The sequence below is a fragment of the Cervus canadensis genome, chromosome 2 (assembly GCF_019320065.1).
Source record: "Cervus canadensis isolate Bull #8, Minnesota chromosome 2, ASM1932006v1, whole genome shotgun sequence".
Classification (NCBI taxonomy): domain Eukaryota; kingdom Metazoa; phylum Chordata; class Mammalia; order Artiodactyla; family Cervidae; genus Cervus; species Cervus canadensis.
Genome location: NC_057387.1, coordinates 84,532,775 through 84,550,316, shown reverse-complemented (window position 1 = coordinate 84,550,316; position 17,542 = coordinate 84,532,775). Strand labels below are relative to the sequence as shown.

The 17,542-nt window shown below is 41.2% G+C and overlaps 1 protein-coding gene across 3 annotated transcripts in view; it reads left to right on the top strand.

The window, feature by feature from the left end:
* Positions 1 to 3,451: 3,451 nt before the first annotated feature.
* LOC122436913 (cytochrome P450 2J2-like) overlaps positions 3,452 to 17,542 on the top strand; it is a 74,376-nt gene continuing 60,285 nt past the window's right edge. For all 3 annotated transcript variants that reach the window (XM_043461173.1, XM_043461174.1, XM_043461172.1), the window contains exons 1-5: positions 3,452 to 3,757; positions 8,149 to 8,311; positions 11,918 to 12,067; positions 12,454 to 12,614; positions 16,124 to 16,300. In XM_043461173.1, coding sequence (XP_043317108.1) covers positions 3,548 to 3,757; positions 8,149 to 8,311; positions 11,918 to 12,067; positions 12,454 to 12,614; positions 16,124 to 16,300 — 861 coding nt within the window. In that variant the 5' untranslated portion in view covers positions 3,452 to 3,547. The remainder of the gene's footprint in view (positions 3,758 to 8,148; positions 8,312 to 11,917; positions 12,068 to 12,453; positions 12,615 to 16,123; positions 16,301 to 17,542) is intronic.

Genomic DNA, 17,542 nt, shown 5'->3' with positions numbered 1-17,542 from the left:
ACTCAAACTGAATTAAAGATCTAAGTATAAGGCCAGAAGCTATAAATTTTTTTAGAGGAAAAGCTAGATAGAACACTCTTTGACATAAATAGCAGCAAGATCCTTTTTGACCCATCTCATAGACTGATGGAAATAGAAATGGAATCGAATCATACTTAAAAGCTTTTGCACAACAAAGGAAACTATAAGCAAGATGAAAAGACAACCCTCAGAATGGGAGAAAATAATTGTAAATGAAGCAACTGACAAAGGATTACTCTCCAAAATATACAATCAACTCATGCAACTCAATATCAGAAAAACAAGCAACCCAATAAAAAAATATATATATGTGGGCAAAATACTTAAACAGACATTTATCCAAGAAGACATTGGATGGCAAATAAACACATGAAATAAATGCTCTACATTGCTCATTATTAGAAAAACGCAAATCAAAAGTACAATGAGGTGTCACCTAACACTGGTCAGAATGGCCATCATCAAAAAATCTACAAAAAATAAATGCTGGAGAGGATGTGGAGAAAAGTGAACCTTCTTGCACTGTTGGTGGGAATGTAAATTAATATAACCACTAGGAGAACAATATGGACATTTGTTACAAAACTAGGAATAAAACTACTATATGACTTAAAATTCAACATTCAAAAAACTAAGATCATGGCATCTGGTCCCATCACATCATGACAAAAAGATGGGGAAAAATGGAAAGAGTGACATTTATTTTCTTGGGCTCCAAAATCACTGTGGACATTGACTACAGCCATGAAATTACAGATGCTTGCTCTTCCAAAGAAAAACTATGACAAAACCTGACAGCATATTAACCAGCAGAGATGATATTTTACCAAGAAAATCCGTATAGTCAAGCTATCAAAGCTATGGTTTTTCCAGTATTCATGTATGGATGTGAGATTTGCACCATAATGAATGCTGAATACTGAAGAATTGATGCTTTTGTGGTGTTGAAGACTCTTAAGAGTCCCTTGGACTGCAAAGAGATGAAATCAGTCAATCCTAAAGGAAATCAACCCAGAATATTCACTGGAAGGACTGATGCTGAAGCAGAAGGTCCAATACTTTGGTCAACAGAAGGGATTGAGGACGGGAGGAGAAGAGGACAACAGAAGATGAGAAGTTCAGGTGGCATCACTGACTCTGTGAACATGAGTTTGAGCAAACTCTGGGTGATAGTGAAGGACAGGGGAGTATGGTGTGCTGCTGTCCATGGAGTCAGAAAGAGTCAGACATCATTTAGTGACTGAACAGCAACAATGACCCATCAATCCCACTCGTGAGCATATACCCTGAAAAAACATAATTCAAAAAGATGTATGTATCCTAGTGTTCACTGTAGCACTATTTACAATAGCCAGGATGAGGAAACAATCTAGATGTTCATCAACAAATGAATCGTAAAGAAGTTGGGGTACATATATACAATGGAATATTACTCAGCCATTAAGAGGAATAAATTTGATTCAGCTGAAATGAGGTGGATGAACCTGAAGCCTGTCATACAGACTGCAGTAAGTTAGACAGAGAAACACAAATATCCTATATTCATGCATGTATATGGAATCTATAAAAACAATACTGATAAACCTATTTGCAGAGCACAGATAAACACACAGATGTAGAGAATGGACTTGTGGACACCGTTGAGGAAAGGAAGGGTGGGACAAATTGAGGGAGAAGTATTGAAATGAATACACTACCATGTATAAAATAAATAGCTAGTGGGAAGCTGCTGGATAACACCGGGAGCCCAGGCAGTACTCTGTGACAACCCAGAAGGGGAGGCGGGGAACTCAAGAGGGAAGCGATATGTGTCTACTCCTGGCCGATTCATAGAAAAAGCAGGAGAGTTCCAGAAAAACATCTACTTCTGCTTTTGTGACTACGCCAAAGCCCCTTTGTGTGAATCACAACAATCTGTAGGAAATTCGTCAAGAGATGGACTACCAGACCACCTTACCTACCTCCTGAGAAATGTGTATGCAGGTCAAGAAGCAACAGTTAGAATTGGACATGGAACAATGAACTGTTTCCAAATTGGGAAAGGAGTAGGTCAAGACTATATATTTCACCCTGCTTATTTAACTTCTATGCAGAGTACGTCATGTGAAATGCCAGACTGGACGAAGCACAAGCTGGAATCAAGATTGCCAGAAGAAATATCAGTAACCTCAGATATACACATGACACCAGCCTTATGGCAGAAAGTGAAGAGGAACTGAGGAGCCTCTTGATGAAGGTGAAAGAGTAGAGTGAAAAAGTTGACTTAAAACTCAGCATTCAAAAAACTAAGATCATGGCATCCCGTTCCATTACTCCAAGGCAGATAGATGGGGAAACAGTGGAAACAGCAAGGGACTTCATTTTCTTGGGATTGAAAATCACTGTAGATGGTGACTGCAGCCATGAAAGGAAAAGACACTTGCTCCTTGGAAGAAAAGCTATGACCAACCTAGACAGCATATTAAAAGGCAGAGACATTACTTTGTCAACAAAGGTCTGTCTAGTCAAAGCTATGGTTTCTCCAGTAGACCATATATGGACATGTCTACTGTGGACATGTAGACATGTGAGAGCAGGACCATAAAGAAAGCTGAGTGCCGAAAAATTGATGCTTTTGAACTGTGGTGTTGGTGAAAACTCTTGAGAGTCCCTTGGACTGAAAGGAGATCAAGCCTGTCAATCTTAAAGGAAATCAATCCTGAATATTCATTGGAAGGACTGATGCTGACGCTGAAGCTCCAATACTTTGCAGAAAAGAGCTAAACTCCTTAACTTGAGATATCTGGTTTTCCTTTAATTAACAAAAATCTTTTGCCGTTCAGACTACCTGCCCTTTGTTGCAAGACTTCTGCATAATCTGGTTCCTGCCCACGCCACACTGCTGCTGCTGCTAAGTCGCTTCAGTCGCGTCCAGCTCTGTGCGACCCCATATACAGCAGCCCACCAGGCTTCTCTGTCCCTGGGATTCTCCAGGCAAGAATACTGGAGTGGGTTGCCATTACCCATCCCCCAAATCATCCCCATCCTCCGAGAAGTTCTTTCAGGGTTAGTTGAGATGCTGTCTCTCAGGCCTGAAGTCCTAAAATTCTCATGGAATAAAACTTAACTATCAATGTTAAGGCTGTGAATATTCTTTAGACAGAAATAAAAAACCTCCCAGCCTGGCCTTTTCTGACATCCAGGCAGGTTCACCAGGGAATCCCATGCTTGACATCTAGTGGGTAGCAGGCAGGCTGGGCTCCAGCCCAGAGAACAGACTCAGGTGGGGGAAAGTCAGAGAGAAGGGAGGAGGAGGCAGGACCTGAGGAAGGGCGAGGAGGGGTGAGGTGGACCCGGTTCCACAGGGAGCCCGGGGTGGGGCTTAGCGGAGCGCTGGGGGAAGGGAAGAGCAGTGTGGGAGGAGGGAAGGGCGGGGTGAGACGGTAGGATGGGGCGGGGCCCGGGAACCCGGCTGAGCGCACAGACGCACAGATCCTCAGGGGCTTGTGCCTCTCTAAGGACAGAAGCGAAACCAGACATCGCAGTGATGCTGGAGGCCCTGAGCTCCCTGGCGTCGACCCTCTGGGCCGCGCTCCGTCCTGGCACCGTCCTGCTGGGGACACTCGCCTTTCTCTTCTTTGTTGATTTCATCAAAAGGCGGCGTCCAAAGAACTACCCGCCGGGCCCCCCACGCCTGCCCTTCGTAGGCAATTTGTTCCAGCTGGACCCTGAGAAGGCGCACCTGACCATTCAGCAGGTAGGAGCGGGCGAAGGTGTCAGGGCCACGTCTTGACCCTGACCTGCAGGACAAGGGCCATTCCGGGTACCGAGGACAGGAGACTGAGGGGGCGCTGAGGTTAAATCGGAAACCCGGTACACCGGACGTTGAACTTCTCTTTCCTCACCATCAACTGGAATGATTCCAGCTGTGCTTTCTAGGGGTGAACTATTGTGAACTGTTTACTATTAAAGAATCCGACTCCATGCGCTTTGGGGGAGGGAAGGGCAGCTGGTTTGATGTGCAAAGCAAAACTTGCTTCTCAGTCCTTCTAGCTGATAGAAGTGTAAATATTGAACTACAGCACTCATCTGAAGTCTCATATGCTGCCAGGAGCTTGGTTATCTGCATAATTTCTCTCCTGTTAGGGATATTTGGATAGAGTATTGCTCAGAACCCCCTCTGCATGCTTAGTAAATGTTTTTGACTGACTAGGTGACCCTGTGTCTTCTCTTCAGTTTCTTTTGTTAGAGCCTTGAGGGTGACAGATATAAAACATTTGTAAATCATTTAGTTGTGTCTTGTTACATATTACTGGGACATTCAATTTATAGTATGATAATTTTGTCTTTTTAATAATTTTATCCTTGGTAGGGGGAGGGGGACACTATACTTCCCCTGTTGGAGGTTCCCTATTCTAAGTGTAAAATGAGGATGTGTGTGTGTGTGCCTAGTAGCTCAGTCCTGCCTCTCTCTTTGTGACCCCTTGAGTGGTAGCCTGCAAGGGTCCTCTATCCATGGGATTTTTCCAAGCAAAAGTGGAGTGGGTTGCCATTTCCTTCTCCAGGGGATCTTTCAGACCCAGGGATCGAGCCGAGTCTCCTGTGTCTGCTGCACTACAGGTGGACTCTTTACCTGCTGGGCAATCACCGCCTAAATCCTCACCATTTTTCACCCACATTGCCTCCATCCCCACAAGGACAGAGCCCCTCACTTTCAGGCTCCTCCATAAACAGTCCGCTCTCACTAAAGTATTCGATTAAAAATGTCATTAAGTAGCGTTAAGTGATGTGATCCCTATATAGAATTTTAAAGCTAAAATGCTAGGATCCTGAATCTGTGCCTTTCTTTAAGAAATGTGTTTTTTAATTTCTAAGTATTAGAAGATTTTCTTTTCTTTCTGTTAATGATTTACAGTTGGCATTCATTATGGTCGGAAGACATATACTATATGATTTCAACTTTGAACAAATATGCAAAGGTTGGCTTTATGACCCATGATAGACACTTTAAAAAAAGAAATTCTTCTGCTGTTGCTGTGTGGAGCGTTCTGTACTATTTGTCAGTTTGGCTTGAAAAGATGAGTGTGTTGTTTAGTGCTTCCGTACCCTTGCTGACTCCTTATCTACTCATTCTATCGATTACTAGGAGGGGCATGTTAACTTTCCAACTATAATTAGAGGTTTATTTCTGTGTTTGGTCAGTTCTGGTAGTTTTACTTTATTTATTTGGCAGCTCTTTACTTGGCTTATGCACATTAAAGTTGTTATGTCATTTTGGGGAATTGGGTCTTTAATTATTACATAATGTCATTCTTTATCCCTGATGATTTTCTTTGCCTGAACTTTATTTTATATAATATAGCCACGCCAGCTCTCTTTTGATTAGTATTTGTGTAGCACATGCTTCTCCATTTTTTCACTTTTGACCTACTTATATGATTATGCTTGAAATGAGTTTTTATAATAACATATAAGTGGCTCATTGTTTCATTCTACCATTATCTCTTTTAATTGGTGAATCTAGATCATTTGTGTATAGTGTAATTTTTGTTGTGTAAACACTTAAGTCTGCCATTTTACTATTTATTTTCTATTTTTCACTTTTTTTTTGTTCCTCTATTTCTCCTTTCTCCTATGGGTCACAAAAATATTTTTTAAGAATTCCTTTTTAATTTATCCATAGTTTTTTTTAGTACATCTCTTTATATTGTGCTTTAAGTGCTTGCTGTAAACCTTATATGCTATGCAGTCATTCAGTTCAGTCACTCAGTCATGTCTAACTCTGCAACCCCATGAAATGCAGCAGGCCAGGCTTCCCTGCCCCTCACCAATCCCGGAGCTTGCTCAAACTCATGTCCATCGAGTCAAAAACTAAGTGATTTGCCTAAGTTATTCAAAATTGACAATGGCCAAACAAGGACTTGAAACTTACATCTGGTCTTTACATATGCTACTTTTCATGATATAGGTAGCAGGTAATTGATTGTTCAGGGTTTCATTTATCCAACAGGCATTTATGACATACTTATCAAATGACAGGATAATAGAAGAAAGTATGTGATGAATGTGTGGTATAAATTTTTGGTAACCAAGTGAGATGTCATTAGGTTATTCACTGTGAATAGGAAACCTTGGGGATAACCTCTCTAGAATCCTGAAATAAATTTGACTGAACTTGGACAGAATGGTAGGCGAGTGGTTGTGTGGAGTAAAGTGGACAGAAGATTTTTAAATTGGAGAAGTGACATGAGCTGAAAGAAAGTGAGAAGGCAGTGAAGAAACTGGCTGATCCGTTTGGCATGATGAGAACCTTCCTAATTTCCCATGCCCCATTTTCTAAATATTTTCTACCATAGCTGTCTGGCTTATTATAGAATCATTTATGTGAATAAGAAAAAAATCTTGTTGGACCATGATAGGGAAATGGTATCACTCTCTGGCCATTTCCCCTCTATTTCTTTGTCAATATCTTACAAGAATTATTTGCTAAAATACACTCTAAATATATCAATAATAATACATAATTTTATTATTAATTTTGGTGTTATGATACTAACACCAGAATCCCAATGATGAGATTTGTAACAGCCCTCGTTTTATACCTTTGGAAACTGAGACAGAGGGAAGTTATATAGCTTAACCAAATATAACATAGAAAGTAACCAGTGGAAGCTGGATACAAAGCAATTTGTTTGCCTTCCAAATCCAAGTTCTTAAGCACTCACCTTTTGCCATTAAGACATTCTTGGTCTAATTCTAGCACCATTCCGACACTGTATCCCAACTCCCTACACAGGTGAGGTGTATTCTCTCCAGGCACCATTCCTAGCCCGGGGTCCTAGGTGTCTATGACACACCCACACTCTTCCTTTCACTCGCACTCTCTCTCTCTCCTCTCGCTGCCCCATTGCTCTCATTCTCAGTTTATCGCTGTCACATCCAGTAAACTCTAAGTTCCCAGTGCTATTTCAGCTTTATGTCTCTGTCCTTAAATCTCACAAATACCTCCAGTCCCATATATCTCTGTCACCTTGGCTAAGTTACTTCTCCATGACTCATTTTCCTTACCAAAACATGAATAGTATCATTACTGCCATAGGGTGGTGTGAGGGAAATGAGACAAAAGGTGGAAGGTGGTTAACATGGCTCCCAGTGGATGTGGTTGTCTGTGGCCACCAGTGCCTTCCTCCTGTACATCAGCCCTTTGCTCTCTCCTGTCTGCCCCCTTGAGCAACTGCACCTATGCTGCTTTTCTCACGGAGCCCATTCATTCCCCAGAGTCTAGAGTGGCTGTCTGCCAGTATCAGAAAACAAACTGCCTTTCCTATTGTTGTTCTCATTCTTCCTCTCAGAAACTTTTTCCCCTTTTTCAGGGGGTGTAGAGAGCACACTGCCCTGCTTGTGAGATTTTAGCTCCCCGTCCAGGATTAAACCTGGGTCCATGGCACCGAAAGTCCAAGTCCTGTCCACTGGACAGCCAGGGAATTACCCCTCCATGAGCTGTAAGGGAAGAATAATTTTCTCCCTCTTATAGCTGGGGAGCAAGGATCCAAAAAAATGAAACAACTTTCCCGATCTCACAGCTAGCCAACCATAGAGTAACATGGCTCCAGCTAGTGAGCTCTTTTCTATGCCTGGTCCTAGCCCTGTAATGAATTTTTTGCCACCTAGAACCTGATGAAGAAAGGGACACTGTCTTGTGGTTAAACAGATATGATTTACTATGATGTCCATGCTTTCTACCCCGGATATTCTTAAACATATCTCTGCCTTCTCTGGTGAGTCACATGGGCTGAATTCTCTCCCTTCACTAGACTCTAAGATGCTTGAGGTTAGAGACCTTGCTTATTTTATTGTATTTTTATGCCTTATTCTCAGGATACATGTGCATACTAAATCCAAGTAAGATGAACATATGGTTGAGTACTTATAATGAATGTGTGTCCTGTAGTGGATTGAACTGAAGTCTAGTTGAGACCAAGAGAAATGGAAACAGGCATAAATAGTTCCAACAGCCCAAGGTACAAACATACACACACACACACACAAACTCCCCTCAATATAGGCTGCCCCAGCTCCACATACCCTCCATTCCAGGATACATAGAGATGTGCATATGTAACTAATGACTCTTCTACTATTTTTCAGCTTGTGAAGAAATATGGGAATGTTTTTAACTTGGATTTGGGGGTATTTCCTTCCGTTCTTTTAACTGGATTGCCCTTAATTAAAGAAGCCCTTGTCCACCAAGGCCAAAACTTTTCCAACCGCACTGTAATGCCTCTCCAAGAGCGTATGATAAACAAAAAAGGTAAGTTCTTACATTGGTAAGCGTGTGTTTGATATTCTTGTGGTCTGTGAAAATATGTCCAACAACCCCAGGGACCAAGCTCCTCATAAGGAGCCTGAGTGCCTGCATTTTCCTGTTGAAGGTACTCCCTCAGGGCACCTGGCAGAGTCAGCCCTAATGTCAGAGATTGGGGGGAAGTAGCATCAGCTGCATGAACTCAGTCTTCATTGTTAGTATATAGGAATGCGAGGGATTTCTGTGTGTTAATTTTATATCCTGCAACTTTACTATATTCATTGATTAGCTCTAGTAATTTTCTGGAAGAGTCTTTAGGGTTTTCTATGTAGAGGATCATGTCATCTGCAAACAGCGAGAGTTTCACTTCTTCTTTTCCTATCTGGATTCCTTTTACTTCTTTTTCTGCTCTGATTGCTGTGGCCAAAACTTCCAACACTATGTTGAATAGTAGTGGTGAGAGTGGGCACCCTTGTCTTGTTCCTGATTTCAGGGGAAATGCTTTCAATTTTTCACCATTGAGGGTGATGCTTGCTGTGGGTTTGTCATATATAGCTTTTTATTATGTTGAGGTATGTTCCTTCTATTCCTGCTTTCTGGAGAGTTTTAATCATAAATGAGTGTTGAATTTTGTCAAAGGCTTTCTCTGCATCTATTGAGAATGATCATATGGTTTTTATCTTTCAATTTGTTAATGTGGTGTATTACATTGATTGATTTGTGGATATTAAAGAATCCTTGCATTCCTGGGATAAAGCCCACTTGGTCATGGTGTATGATTTTTTTAATATGTTGTTGGATTCTGTTTGCTAGAATTTTGTTAAGGATTTTTGCATCTATGTTCATCAGTGATATTGGCCTGTAGTTTTCTTTTTTTGTGGCATCTTTGTCTGGTTTTGGAATTAGGGTGATGGTGGCCTCATAGAATGAGTTTGGAAGCTTACCTTCATCTGCAATTTTCTGGAAGAGTTTGAGTAAGATAGGTGTTAGCTCTCTTTCTCTAAATTTTTGGTAGAATTCAGCTGTGAAGCCATCTGGTCCTGGGCTTTTGTTTGCTGGAAGATTTTTGATTACAGTTTCGATTTCCTTGCTTGTGATGGGTCTGTTAAGATCTTCTATTTCTTCCTGGTTCAGTTTTGGAAAGTTATACTTCTCTAGGAATTTGTCCATTTCATCCAAGTTGTCCATTTTATTGGCATAGAGCTGCTGGTAGTAGTCTCTTATGATCCTTTGTATTTCAGTGTTGTCTGTTGTGATCTGTCCATTTTCATTTCTAATTTTGTTAATTTGGTTCTTCTCTCTTTGTATGAACTCAGTCTTGATAAATAAGTATCCTCATCACTCAGTGATGTGATGTGTTGTTCAAGCAGAGAAAAGGCAATGCGTCCTCAGGCTCTCTTTCTGCTTTCCCACTCAGATCTCTTCCCCTAGAAAACGATGTGGATCAGCTTGTTCCTGTTGATTAAGTGATCCCTTCTTGCCTCCAGATCCTTATGCTCTATTATTAAGGCTGTGCCCCAAAGGTATCTCAAGCCTTCTATCTATGTTAAAAGAGTTTGGCATGAATACTTAGAATGGTCACTAAATAAACTTACATTTTCAAAATTCTAAATGAAAAACTTTAATCTATACTTCTAACAAGATACCATATTTTCAGGTATTTCTCAATTCTGCTTTGAAATAGTTCACCCATTATTTTACTTTCATTTACTCTATTATCTGCTGTGTGAACCTAGCGAGACTGGGCACCAGTGACAGAGTAGTGAGTAGAACAGAAAAAATTCTTGATTTTTCTGTAATCTACATGCTATTAAGAAAAACGGTATCAAGTAAGCTAGTAATTTAAGTCCTCAGTGTTATGAAGTTAAGACTAGGGTTCACTTAGTATGGGTATCAAATCTGGTCCTGAGACTCAGGAAAAGCTATTGTAAGTAAATGACAAGTAATAAAGTGAAGAAGCAATCCAGCAGAGGGAATAGAATATGAAAAGTTTCTGAGGTGGGAAGGACAGTGAACTGAGGAATTGAAAGGTATCCAGTATGGGAAGAACAGAGATTAAATGGAGATAATTAAATGAAGATTAAAATGCTAAATTTGGCCAGAAAGAGTTCATGTTTAAGGATGTTGCTTTTATCCTAGTAACAATGGAGACTTCTGAATAGTTTAAGTCAAAAAAGAAATCATTGTATTTACATGCTACGTCTTAAAGATTTCTGTAAGCTATAATGTAAAGAATGGAATAAAGGGAGTAAGAGACTATTGTAGCGTTTTAGGTGAGAGAAGGTTGCTGCCTGGACTAGGGAGGTGTCAAGAAATAGCAGTTCAGTAGGTTAGACCAGGAAACTAACTGTGAAAATACATGGATTTAAGCTATTCAGGAGGCATATCCAATAGGACATGATGACCTAGACAGAGGGAGAATGAGGTAGACACCCAAATGAGTACGTAAAGGAAAGAAGGAGGATATAGAGAAGGACAAGATGTTGGCTGGCCTGGGTAGGGAGTTGAAAGGAGCAAATCATGAATAAAATCATGAATATACTGAGTATAAAGCCAAAAGAGTGAAGTAGACAATTGGTTATGTGTCTGGAGCTGAGGCACAGATATAGATGGTCACATCAGTAGTTGTCATTTGAAATATGTGGAGTTGATGAGATTTCACAGAAATTGAGGATAAGGGTAAGAAGAGAAGAGGCTTTGACCCAAGCTTGAAAAGGTCCATCATTTCAAAATTTGATAGAAGATAAGTTAACTGAAGGTATGATGATTTCTGTGAAGTCAGAGAAATAGCAGAAGAGTCTGGAGAGTGTGGTGTCCTGAGCACCACTGGGAAAGAGTGTGTCAAGAAAAAAGCATCTCATGCTGTTGACACATGAACATGAGGCTGAAAAGGATCCTGGACTGAACAGCGGGGAGGGCCACTTCACTAAGGTGGTGGAAGTGAAAGGGAGATATTGGAAGGAGTGGAAGAGTGTACTGGAATGAAGAATTGAGAGGGTGGTGGTCTCCCCTGTGTTATAAAATAAATGAAGTTCTCTGCACCCCTCATGATAGATTTTTTATCCTTTGCCTGTGATTTTCTTTCTGCACACCATTCACAATTCTTTGTTTTCTTGGGTGATTCATCTATTTTTTAAAAGATATTTAAACTCTTTCTCCTTATGAGTTTTGATTTTGTCTAGTCCATTAGTGCATACTTAGTATGTAGCATAACAAATACTTAAATATAGTATGTGACAAGTAATCAAAGCATGGGCATTGGAGTCAGGCAGACTTGAAAATGAATGCCTGTTTAACTCTTCCAAGTGTGTAACCTTGTAGGATGTAATTTTATCTCCTGCGCCTCATTTTTCTCATCAAAAAACTGGGGGGCTGATTTTACAGTAATGATTTCATCAGAGAGTTTCTGTGAATACTAAATCCAAGAATTCATTAAAAATGCTAATGTGCACAGCATTGCAAGCAATCAGTAAATTCAAGCCATTATATCCTTGCTTAGGGACTATTTCTCTGATTAGTTTTCAAGTACCTTACAGCCCTTTTTCTTCCCTTAATCTGATACATCATGGGTCTTGTTGGCTTTCTTTCATAATCTTGTCTTTCTTTCCCCAGGCTTGATCATGTCCAGTGGCCAGTTATGGAAGGAACAAAGAAGATTTGCTCTGACAACTCTTAGGAACTTTGGTTTAGGAAAGAAGAGCTTAGAGGAACGCATTCAGGAGGAGGCCTCCTACCTCATCCAGACGATAAGAGAGGAGAATGGTGAGCATGTCATAGGACAGGTGCAGGGACCGTGGCTCATATATTCACTAACCAGATGTTCCTCAGTGCCTACCTGCCTGTCCCTAGCCCAGTATTGTGTAGGGCTCTGAGGGAATAACAGGGGATAGCTAACCATGACCTGCCCCCGTGTGGCTCATGAATTAAAAAAAAGATTGGTATTAAACACGTTATTGGTTTTAAATACTGGTCGTCAGTTTGAGTTCCCAGGCATGACAGAATACTTGTTAGACCCTGGGGTTGTCAGACCCTGGGGTCACAGTCTCAGAAGTGGTCTGTAGTCGATGTGTCATATGTCACACAGAGTAGAATCTCTGTAAAATAGAAACAATCCTATCTGAAGGCTCCATCTCTTCTTCCTCCTCCAGGACAGCCTTGCGACCCTCACTTCACAATCAACAATGCCGTTTCCAATATTATTTGCTCCATCACCTTCGGGGAGCGGTTTGATTACCAGGATGATCAGTTCCAGGAGCTCCTGAGGCTGCTGGATGAGATCTTAAATCTGCAGACATCAGTGTGCTGCCAGGTGAGGCAGTTGTCACCTCCTATCTTTCATAAAGACTTTAGGCTGATGTCCATCACAGATTAAATTGGGTCTTCCTTTCCTTTTAACAAATGTAGCCTTTTGAAATTGACTTCAGCATAAACTTGCTTGAAATCCATCTGTTGACTTTAGTGTTTTTGATGCTTATTCTGTTCTTCATGTGGACACATCCACTCATTTCTCTTGCATATTCACCTGTTTGTAAAAATCCTTAAAAATGTCCACATGTTGCACTATTTCCATGCCCATCCACACTTGTTATTACCAGTTTTCTAAATTTGTAGGACATGGATTTAAGGCATTAAACACTCACCCCATCCTTGGTAGTCCCTGCCATCTCCTTTTGTCCTGCTAGGGTTTTAAGTCTGTCAAAAGCTCTGCTCATCTGCTTGGTCTCTTAGTCCTTTTTTTTATTTGGAAGATACTTCCAGGGGAAAATCAGCCCCAAGTGTTGAGGTAAACTCTTGTATACATAAAGGAAGATTTACTTGTAATCATTTTCAACAAGCAACACTGCCTGGAGTTTGATGGACCCATCTCACCCAAACTCATAAAGCAGTTAGCATGATTCCTGGCACATTAAAGGAACATAATGAATATGAGCTACTAGGATTAGTGTTGTCAGTATTACTTTTGAATAGCATTCCTTATTGTCACTTCTAATCATGCTAAACCCCAGCCCCCATTCAGTAATTCCATTTTCTTCCATCCTATTAAGACAGAACCTAGGAAGTTTGGGACCTCAGTGAGCATGTGCCGACTATTCCCAGGGAAAAGAAATTCTGGGGAAGGTTGGATGAGGCAGTGAGACAGGGGGTAATATGCATTTTTTAGAGATCCAAAATAGATCGGGCAGTTTAACTGACAATTTCACGCACTTTATTTCAGTCAGTTTTTTACAACAATCCTTTAAAGATGAAATGGAGCATCTTGATGTGTGCAAGTAGATATGGGAACGCTTAAGCAAATCCACATAGTGATCCCCTGGCTGTGTGTTAAGTATGGAATAGATCTCATGTGATTGAGTGACGAAAATAACCCTGGTGCCTCAATGGCAGTGGGTTACACTAAGTCCTGCAGATTACATGATTATCTTCATTATTGTCATTAATATCATTATTATTCTTCCCAAAGCCTTGTAGCTAGAAAGCGATAGAACTAACAGTCAAAGGCATGTATGCTTCATTTTACACCTAGGCAATTTTCCATTATGTTGGGCTATCTGTTTTCTACCAGATATTTTTAGTGAAAATATATCCAAAATCCACTTAATTTTATTAAAAATGTCTTATTCACATGAAGAATACAATCATAATGCAGAGGTAGTCAAGCACGTGTCTATGTTTAACCTAACTAGCTACCTAGCTAGAAACAGGTGTTTTATGCACACACAAAGATATATACACACATAGTAGAGAAAAATGCCATGAAAAAAATAATAAAATAGGGGAATGGAAAGAGGTTCCAGAAGTACTGCATTATAGGATTATCAGGTAAGATATCTCCAAGCAAGTGCCACTTGAGCCAACCTGAAGGAAACAAAGGCTAAAGTTATACAATTTCCGGAGGAAGACCAATCTTCACTGAAGGAATAGCAAATGAAAGGACTAAAAGAATGCTCAAAGTACCGCACTATTGCACTCATCTCACATGCTAGTAAAGTAATGCTCAAAATTCTCCAAGCCAGGCTTCAGCAATAAGTGAACCGCAAACTTCCAGATGTTCAAGCTGGTTTTAGAAAAGTCAGAGGAACCAGAAATCAAATTGCCAACATCCGCTGGATCATCGAAAAAGCAAGAGAGTTCCAGAAAAACATCTATTTCTGCTTTATTGACTACGCCAAAGCCTTTGACTGTGTGGATCACAATAAACTGTGGAAAATTCTGAAAGAGATGGGCATACCAGACCACCTGACCTGCCTCTTGAGAAACCTGTAATGCAGGTCAGGAAGCACAGTTAGAAGTGGACATGGAACAACAGGCTGGTTCCAAATAGGAAAAGGGTAAGTCAAGGCTGTATATTGTCACCCTGCTTATTTAACTTATATGCAGAGTACATCATGAGAAACGCTGGGCTGTAGGAAGCACAAGCTGGAATCAAGATTGCCAGGAGAAATATCAATAACCTCAGATATGCAGATGACACCACCCTTATGGCAGAAAGTGAAGAGGAACTAAAAAGCCTTTTGATGAAGGTGAAAGAGGAGAGTGAAAAAGTTGGCTTGAAGCTTAACATTCAGAAAACTAAAATCATGGTATCTGGCCCCATCACCTCATGGGAAATAGATGGGGAGACACTGGAAACAGTGTCAGAGTTTTTTTTTTTTTTTGCTCCAAAATCACTGCAGATGGTGACTGCAGCCATGGAATTAAAAGCTGCTTACTCCTTTGAAGGAAAGTTATGACCAACCTAGATAGCATGTTAAAAAGCAGAGACATTACTTTGCCAGCAATGGTCCATCTGGTCAAGATTATGGTTTTTCAGTGGTCATGTATGGATGTGAGAGTTGGTCTGTGAAGAAAGCTGAGCTCTGAAAAATTGATGCTTTTGAACTATGGTGTTGGAGAAGACTCTTGAGAGGTCCTTGGACTGCAAGGAGATCCAACCAGTCCATCCTAAAGGAGATCAGTCCTGGGTGTTCATTGGAAGGACTTATGCTGAAGCTGAAACTCCAGGGCTTTGGCTACCTCATTTGAAGAATTGACTCATTGGAAAAGACCCTGATGCTGGGAGGGATTGGGGGCAGGAGGAGAAGGGGACGACAGAGGATGAGATGGCTGGATGGCATCACCGACTCGATGGGCATGGGTTTGTGTAAACTCCGGGAGTTGGTGATGGACAGGGAGGCCTGGTGTGCTGCGCTTCATGGGGTCGCAAATAGTCAGACACAACTCAACAACTGAACTGAACTGAAACATTATCATTCTTGATGTTGTCACAGAGACCAATGGAGCTGAACTAAGAGAGAGTAAGATGGCAGTGAGTGATAGCAGAAGAGGGGACAGGAGTGGAAGAGGTCAGCTCCTGTAGAGCTCCAGGCCAGGAGAATGATGTAGAATTTGTCTAAATGTCATGGAAAATCTTTGCAGGATTGAAAGATAAATAGTTGAATGATCTGATTAAATTGTTAAATGATCTCTCTGGCAGCTCAGTGGAAACTGGCCTAGGAAAGGGGTTGAGGAGAGAATCAGGGAAATTGTTGGGAGGCCTTAAAGCATCTAGGTAAGAAATGTTGGGGCTTTGTCCTAGAATGACAAACACATGGAGTACTGAGAAGTGGTCTGAAGATGGTTCTATTTTGGATGGAGTGTTGAAATGCTTTGTCAGAGGGGAAAGAAGAGGGGTGTGACAGAGAAGATGAATCAAGGGTGATTCCAAGGGTTGAGCGTTAGCAAAAAAAAAATACATATAAAAATACAATGGTTTCCTTGTCTTCAAAAGTAGAAATCTGGTACCCTCTTGTCTTCAAGACTTTTTATTTTCTCCATCAGCTCTACAATGTCTTTCCAAGGATAATGAATTTCCTTCCGGGTCCACACCGAACACTCTTTAGTCATGTGGAGAAAATGAAGATGTTCGTTGCCCGTATGATTGAAAACCACAAGAGAGACTGGAATCCTGCTGAAGCAAGGGACTTCATTGATGCTTATCTCCAGGAAATAGAAAAGGTGAGGGAACCTAGGTGTTTTCCTGAGTAGTGTTCTTAGAGAGTGAATGAGGCAATTCTGACATCTCATTGCTGCTGTAAGAAATCACCACAAACTTGGTGGCTTTAAACAACCAACATTTATCAAGTCAAAGTGGGGGCAGGGCTGGCTCTTTCCAGGCTTTAGGGCAGAATCCATTGATGGGAATTTCCAGAGCCTAGAAGCTACCTGTACCCCTGAACTTATGCCCCTTTCCTCCATCTTCAGAGCCATCAATATAGCTTCTTCTCTTCCACCATCCTCATGTATTCTCTCAATGTGCTCCTTGCCTCCTCTTACAGAGACTCTTCTGATTTTAATGGGTTCAGTAGGATAATCCATATCAAAATCATTAATTTCATCACATCAACAAAATTCTATCTGCAAGAAATATTTACCATTTCCAGAGATAAGAATATGAGCATCTTTGTGAGTCATTATTCAGCCTACCACAGGGTTGGAAAAATAGAGACACTATTTCAGAGTGCGCTGCTGCTACTAAGTCACTTCAGTCGTGTCTGACTCTGTGCGACCCCATAGACAGCAGTCCACCAGGCTCCTCCGTCCCTGGGATTCTCCAGGCAAGAACACTGGAGTGGGTTTCCATGTCCTTCTCCAATGCGTGAAAGTGAAGTCACTCAGTTGTGTCTGACTCTTCATGACCCTGTGGACTGTAACCCACCAGGCTGCTCTGTCCATGGGATTTTCCAGGCAAGAGTACTGGAGTGGGGTGCCATTTCCTTCCCCTATTTCAGAGTGTAGGGATGTCATTAACTCAGAATACAGATATATTCAAAATAAAGATATTGGTTTAAGAGTATTTGCCTTGAGGTCTTTCAGTTCAGTTCAGTCGCTCAGTTGTGTCCGACTCTTTGTGACCTCATGGGCTGCAGTATGCCAGACTTCCCTGTACAACACCAGTTCCCGTAGCTTAAACTCATATCCATCGAGTTGGTGATGCTATCCAACCATCTCATCCTCTTTTGTCCCCTTCTGCTCCCGCCTTTAATCTTTCCCAATATCAGGGTCTTTTCAGATGAGTCAGTTCTTCACATGATGATGGCCAAAGTATTGGAGCTTTAGCTTCAGCATCAGTCCTTCCATGAATATTCAGGACTGATTTCCTTTAGTATTGATTGGTTTGATCTTGCAGTCCAAGGAAGTTTGTCACTGTTTCCATTGCTTTGCCATCTATTTGCCATGAAGTGATGGGACCAGGTCCCA